General features: G+C 44.6%; 2 protein-coding genes across 2 annotated transcripts; one reads left to right on the plus strand and one right to left on the minus strand.

Annotated features, from left to right (window-relative positions):
* The first annotated feature begins 254 nt into the window (after positions 1-254).
* On the plus strand, positions 255-2,377 carry LOC131328405 (uncharacterized). Its single transcript, XM_058361351.1, has 6 exons — positions 255-548; positions 630-1,175; positions 1,259-1,347; positions 1,525-1,855; positions 1,943-2,071; positions 2,129-2,377. The coding sequence occupies exons 1-6, from the start codon at positions 255-257 to the stop codon at positions 2,375-2,377; spliced, it is 1,638 nt and encodes a 545-aa protein (XP_058217334.1).
* A 13-nt stretch (positions 2,378-2,390) lies between these two features.
* On the minus strand, positions 2,391-3,578 carry LOC131328406 (uncharacterized mitochondrial protein AtMg00810-like). Its single transcript, XM_058361352.1, has 3 exons — positions 3,189-3,578; positions 2,757-3,116; positions 2,391-2,450 (listed from the first exon to the last, which is right to left on the minus strand). Exons 1-3 carry the CDS (start codon positions 3,576-3,578, stop codon positions 2,391-2,393), a joined length of 810 nt encoding a protein of 269 aa, XP_058217335.1.
* Between the last annotated feature and the right edge of the window lie 4,017 nt (positions 3,579-7,595).

The raw sequence follows: 7,595 nt of genomic DNA on the forward strand, positions 1-7,595 counted from the left end.
AAATTGTGTCGACCCTGACAATGAAGAGATCGATTTTCTATAGGGACATCCTTCAAGAAATCCGATCACTAGTCGAAAGAGAGGACGAGAGACATGCTCAGCCTGTAAAAGAAGAAGTTGTTATAATAAATTTGAGAGATGAAGTGAATGCTCGAATGATTTAGATCGGTTTCGTGTTGTCTGTAGAAGAGCATCAAGCTCTCATAAATTTACTAAAAGAATTTGAGGTTGTTTTCGCGTGGTCACATGCTGATATGCCCAGAATCGATCCTGAAATCGTGGAACATCGGATCCTCCTTTATCCTAATGCAAAACCCGTAAAACAGAAACTGAGGCGCATGAAACCTGATTGGGTGCTTAAGATAAATGAAGAAGTTACCAAACAGATTGATGCAGGATTTCTACTAGTAACAGAATACCCTCAATGGGTCATAAACATTGTTCCTATCCCCAAAAAGGATGGTAGAATTACGGTTTGCGTTGATTTCAGGGACCTCAACAAAGCAAGTCCAAAAGATGACTTCCCATTGCCACATATTGATGTGCTGGTCGACAACACCGCTAGACATGCTTTATTTTCATTCATGGATGGTTTTTCAGGATATAACCAAATCCTCATGGCCCTATAGGATCGGGAGAAGACCACGTTTGTCACTGAATGTGGGACTTTTTGCTATCGGGTAATGTCTTTCGGACTAAAGAACGCAGGATTCACTTATCAGCGGGCCACCACGACCTTGTTGCACGACATGATCCACAAGGAAGTGGAGGTTTACGTTGATGACATGATCGTTAAGGCCAAGGAGCAGGAAGGGCATTTACCTGCACTCAGGAAGTTCTTTGAAAGGATAAAAAAATATAGGATGCACCTTAACCCGGCCAAATGCACGTTTAGGGTCACGGCTGAAAAAATGCTCGGGTTCATGATTACCACTTGTGGTATTGAAGTTGACCCCTCAAAAATCAAGGCTATTCTAGAAATGGAGCTGCCATGGTCTGTAAAGGATGTGAGGAGTTTTCTCGGCAATGTGCAGTTTATCAGTCGGTTCATTGCCAAACTAACTTCAACTTGTGAACCAATCTTTTGCCTGCTCAAGAAAGGTGAGCCGTTCAAATGGGACGACAAGTGTCAGAAGGCTTTCGAAGCAATTCGGACTTATCTGCAAAATCCACTGGTGTTAACACCCCCCGTGGCGGAAAACCTTTGATCCTATACCTGTCAGTCATTCCATCCTCCATGGGATGTATGTTGGCACAGGAAGAAGACGATGGGGTTGAAAGAGCTGTGCACTATCTGAGCAAGAAGATGGTCGGATGTGAAGAGCGTTATACTCCATTAGAGAAGACGTGTTAGGCACTTGTCTGGGCTTCCAAGAAATTGAGACATTACATGCTAACCTATCCAGTTAGGCTAATTTCTCGAATGGATCCCCGCAAGTACATGTTCGAGAAACCGGTCCTTACGGGAAAGATGGCATGATGGCTATTGATGTTGTTAGAATTTGAATTAAAGTATGTCACTAGGAAGTCCATAAAAGGGAGAGCTGTTGCTGACTTCTTAGCAGACTACCCAGTCGAAAGAGGTGAAGATGCTGAGTTTAAGTTTCTTGACGAAGACGTAATGACTCTAACTGAAGATGTTTGGAAGTTGTATTTCGATGGGGCAGCTAATCAGAAAGGGTTTGGAATTGACGTGCTGTTAATAGCACCCGACGGTTCTCACATTCCACTCGCATTTAAGCTAAACTTTGAGGTTACCAACAATCAAGCAGAGTACGAGGCTTACATTGTAGGTATGGAAGCAACAATTGAAATTGGTATAGAGAAATTAGAGGTAGTAGGAGATTCCAACCTGGTAGTGTCACAGGCCAATGGTGATTGGAAAGTCAAAAAAGAAAAGCTAAAGCCATACCATTAGGATCTCATCCCCCATTTCAACAAGGTAACTTTTACTCATGTGCCGAGACTCAAGAATCAGTTTGCAGACGCCTTGGCCACATTGGCATCCATGGTTGAAATTCCCATTGGTGTGAAGCTAAGGCCAATTATAATCGAACAAAGGGATACACTGGTATATCAACATGTCATGGCCGTTGACAAGCCCGATGATGGTCACCCTTGGTATTAGGACATTTGGAGGTTCGTGGAAAGAGGAGAATACCACACTGAAGCAAGCAAGAAAGACAAGATTGCCCTCCAGAGGATGGCGGCTCAATACATCATTTGCGGTGGAATTCTATATCGGAGGTCGCATTGCGGCATGCACAAGTTATGCATCTATGGTGCAGAAGCAAGAAGGGTAATGGAAGAGATTCATGAAGGTGTGTGTGGCCCTCACATGAACGGCATGATGCTTGCCAAGAAGATCCTCAGGTAGGGGTATTTTTGGTCTACCATGGAGACAGAATATGTGAAATACGTGCGGCGATGTCACAAATGCCAGATCCATGCTGTTGTTTAGAGAAAGAGAGAAGTGTTTAGGGTGTTAAATTAACCCTAACACATAAATAGCTTTATTTATATTATGTCGAGACCCATTACATAACATGACTACCCGATGTGGGACTAAACTATTCTAACACTCTCCCTCAAGCTGGAGAATAAATATCACAAAGTTCCAGCTTGTTACATAACAACTCTAAACGTGGTTTGAACAATGATTTGGTGAAGATATCGGCCAACTGGGCTCCGGTAGACACAAATGGAGTAGCTAACACACCACTGTCAATCTTCTCACACACAATGTGACAATCTACCTCAATATGCTTGGTTCTCTCATGAAACACCAGATTTGAGGCAATATGTATCGCCGCCTGATTATCACAATACATAGGAATGGGCAATTGCACCTGAAATCCCAGCTCCTCAAGAAATGATCTCAGCCAAACAACCTCACACGTAGTATAATCCATAGCATGATATTCTGCTTCCGCACTAGACCTTACTACCATAGTCTGCTTCTTACTCTTCCAGGTAACTAGATTACCACCAACAAAAGTACAATAACCAATTGTTGAACGTCTATCAGAAGGAGACCCTGCCCAATCTGCATCAGTAAACACCTCAACACGCAGAGGACCATTGGAACGGTAAAATAAGCCACGTCCAGGATGAGCCTTAAGATACTTCACAATGCGAATACAAGCTTCCCAATGTGGAAGTCGAGAAGCAGACATGAACTAACTCACCATACTAACAGCAAACGAGATATCAGGACGGGTATTGGTAAGATAATTCAACTTACCAACCAAGCGACGATATTGGTCGGGATGAGGAAACTCCTCCCCCTGATCAACACAAAGTTTGACATTAGGATCCAACGGAGTCTCCACAGGCTTGGCTCCCAACAAACCTGTCTCTTCTAGAATATCCAACACATATTTTCTCTGGGACAAACTAATCCCATCCTTAGACCTTGCTACCTCAATACCCAAGAAATACCATAGCTTACCCAAGTCTTTAGTGTGAAACTGACTATGTAAGAATTGTTTTAGCTCTTCAAACCCTTTCTGATCGTCTCCAGTAATAATAATGTCGTCAACATAGACAATGAGCAATACTTTCCCTCGAGCTGACATAAGGGAAAATATAGAATGATTTGATTGACTTCGACGCATGCCAAACCTCAAAACAGCCTCACTAAACTTGCCAAACCACGCTCTAGGAGATTGCTTAAGTCCATAAAGTGCCTTGCAAAAACGACATACCTTATGACACTCCCCCTGAGCAACAAACCCAGGTAGTTGCTCCATATAAACTTCCTCCTGGAGATCGCCATGGAGAAAGGCATTTTTGACATCAAGCTGCTACAACGGCCAACCAAGATTGGCGGCAAGAGAAATAAGAATCAGAGCAAAGCTTGGCAATAGGAGAGAACGTATCGGAATAATCAACGCCATAAGTCTGGGTGTAGCCTTTGGCAACTAGGTGAGCTTTGTGACACTCAACAGTGCCATCAGGAAGATACTTGACAGTATAAACCCAACGACAGCCAACAGTAGATTTCCCAGTAAGAAGAGTAACCAACTCCCATGTGTCATTTGTATGAAGAGCAGACATTTTATCCACCATAGCTGTCCGCCACTCAAACCGGGATAATGCCTCCTGAACATTTTTAAGAACAGAAACGGAGGAAACAGTAGTAGTGAAAGCACGAAGAGATGAAGAGAGATGACCATAAGAAATAAATCGAGAAATAGGATGAAAAGTGCTTGAGATAGTAGTATAACTATATTTTACCGATGGACGACGATTCTCACAAGTCGGATAATGAGGGATAGGCGGATCTGGCGATGGGGGAGAAGACAGAGGCGTGGGCACAGAGAGTTCGGCAGACTAAATGGTTTAAGAGGCTGAGGCGGAGGCGATGTTGGTGCTGGGAAACGACGAACATATACCTGCAAAGGGTTAGGTGAAATAGTGCCAGTAGGAACAACCATAGGTAATACAGACTCAAGTGGAAGAAGGTCGGTGGTAGTAACAGGATTCGCAAGAGATTAACAAATTGTAAAATCCAAGCAACATCGAAGGTCCAAATCAACACTAGACTGCATACCGATGTGTTAGAGGTCAAACAAATATTGGGTGACGAGCAGAATGGAGATTTCGAGCAACGGCGAGGGCTGAATAAGAGCAGTTGAATGTCGACAGCAACTGGGAAGGTGGGTCGACCACGGTGGAGGGCTTGTCGAACAAATACTCGTGGGTTTTTCAAGCTGGTATAGGAATTTCAAGTATGAGGTTAGGGTTTTTTTTTTCTTTTTTTCTTTTTTTTTTCTTTTTATGGTTTGGGGGTTCGATTTATTTTTAGATCAGAAAGGATGACGACAAGGGTGGCCGGCAACGGTGGGATGGTCGGCGGCGGCGAACGTGGTGGTGACCGGTGGCTACAAGTCAGAAGAGAATTTAGGGTAATAGCTGCTCTGATACCATGTTGTTTAGAGAAAGAGAGAAGTGTTTATGGTGTTAAATTAACCCTAACACATAAATAGCTTTATTAATATTATGTTGAGACCCATTACATAACATGACTACCCGATGTGGGACTAAACTATTCTAACACATGCCAACCTCACGCATGTCTCGCCCTCTGAACTACATCAAATGATTTCGCCATGGCCTTTCTCGGTGTGGGGAATCGATGTCATCGGGAGAATTGTGCCGGCAGCGTCTATTGGCCATAAATTCATCTTAGTGGCCGTTGATTACTTCACGAAAGGGGTAGAAGTTGCTTCTTATGCCACTTTAACTGTGGTACAAGTTGCTCACTTTATCAAACAAAATGTCATTTACCGATATGGAGTCCCTTAGGTGTTCATATCCGATAATGGGGTTCATTTCAAGCGGAGAGCCAGGGAGGTTTTGGATGAGTTCCAGATCCAAGTACACAAGTCAACAACTTACTGGCCACAGACAAACGGAGCCGTGGAAGCAGCCAACAAACGATCAAGGCCATTTTGGAAAAGACCATACAGTCCGCAAGAGATTGGCATGAACAATTGCCGTTGGCTTTGTGGGGGTATCGCACATTTGTACGAATGCCGACAGGGGCAACCCCTTACTCTTTGGTCTATGCTATGGAAGTTGTACTCCCCATTGAGTTGGAAGTTCCGTCTCTTCGAACTATGGTCGAGTGTGAGGTCTAGGAGGCAGAATGGTTGAGCAATCGATTTGAGGAGCTCATGTTGTTTGACGAACGTCAGTTGAGGGCTCTCTATCATATTCGAGGGTATCAGATAAGGATTGCTCGTGCGTTCAACAAGAAAGTAAAGCCTAGGGACTTAGCAGAGGGCGACATGGTCTTAAAGGAAATCCGGGCACCAGCCTATAATCCACGCAGAAAGTTTCGACCAAAGTGGTCTGGGCCGTACATCATCAAGACAATCCTATCCGGAGGAGCCACGCAGCTTATTAACTTGGACGGAAACGAATTCTCAACTTTGGTCAACCTGGATCAACTTAAGCGCTATTATCCCTGAGAGAAGCTCGCTGGGTTGAAAACTGCAAGGCGGGCAGACCCAGGCAAAAGTTAAAGCAAAAGCCTGCTACGATGAAAACCCGCAAAGGCATCCTAGGCAAAAATTAAGGCATGCAATAAATGAGCTCGTTAGACCGAAAACCCGAAAGGGCGGTACTAGGCAAAATTTAGAGCGCAAAAGGAGAGTGTCAAAATCAGAGCGAACCTTAACCTGAACTACGTTCCTTCACTATAAGGATACGTAAGTAGTCTTATTCTAAGGCCCGGTCACGATTAATCAAAATAAAAATCCAGGTTGTAAGAATTCAAAGCGCTGAATCAAGGAAGGGGAAACCCTCCACGACTCATTTTATTATAATAACTGCTTCTAATACATAAGGCTGAGCATGATTTTCGAAAACAAGAGCGTAACATGATGAAAGCGGGTCCATAATTTATTCCATGGTTAGGATAGTAGGATTGAGTCAGTTTCCTTAGGTCCCAGCCCTTACAACAATGTCTCTCCTAAGCCATTTCCGGTAGCTCCCGCGAACCATCACAGATGGGTAAGGGTGCGCATCGGTCACCTCATGAGTTCTCCAGGTTCGCTGATAGTTGTAAGGACGGAGTGACGAAAAAGGAGCAGAACGACATCTACCATAACCTCCGCATGGGGCTCTTATCTAAGGCCGAGTTGATGCTGAATCCGGTAGGGAATATAGAAAAGTGAAAGCCTCCGAACAAGCAAGAACAACCCACTGGGGGCCCATAAAGTGCACTGTCATAGGTGGAAGGTCTAACCATGAGCACCTCTAAGAAATGGTCTCAACTCGCAGGCGCCTAAAGAAGTTGGCCCACTCGGGAACTTGTCTGTCCGCAAACTCGAAGCATCGTAGGGATAATAGCCTAGCCTCGTACACCTAATTGCTAGGAGGGATGGTCGGCACGTTCACCTTGTCATAAAGCCAAATCTACAAAGGAAAGAAAAACAAGTAAGAAACCATAGAAAGCTGAACCGAGCCTTGAGGTAAAAAGAGAACGTGAGGAAAACTCAGAAAATGAGAGCTGAGTGAGAAACCAACCTGTAGGAGGAGAGGACTACCCCCGAAAGTCTCAACCATTCCAGAATGAATTTTGTCCAAACCCATCAATGTCTCAGCCAAAACCATGGGAATCACATCCTTCGAGCCTCGATTTGAACAACAATGCTGACTAGTGCTGAGCTAACATGACCAGTGAAAGGTACCAAAAGATAGGTTGCAAGTAGGCACATGCAAAGGGCGGTCATGCGACGAGTTTGGTAGGTCATATCCGCGAGATTGCCGGAAGGAGAGAACATCTCGATAAGTCGCATTGTGTTGAGTTAACCATCGCTAACTAAGTAGCGGGCAGCACCGCTACTCAATCTAAGGATTGCAACCAAGATCTTATGGATGCTCTCACGAACAGGAGGGATGATGACTTCTCCCGAGCCGTAGCCACCAAGGTAGGCACAGAACTCCTCCACGGCAGGACAAAGCTCTTGCTTGCCAAAATGGAACACGTGGACCTCGGGATCCCAAAAACTCGTGGCCGCCCTCAAGAGCTCGGGGCGAAGACGGATGTTGCGAAGGTACCTCATGGAATAGAGACCATGAGC

The sequence above is a fragment of the Rhododendron vialii genome, chromosome 6a (genome assembly GCF_030253575.1).
Source record: "Rhododendron vialii isolate Sample 1 chromosome 6a, ASM3025357v1".
Lineage (NCBI taxonomy): Eukaryota > Viridiplantae > Streptophyta > Magnoliopsida > Ericales > Ericaceae > Rhododendron > Rhododendron vialii.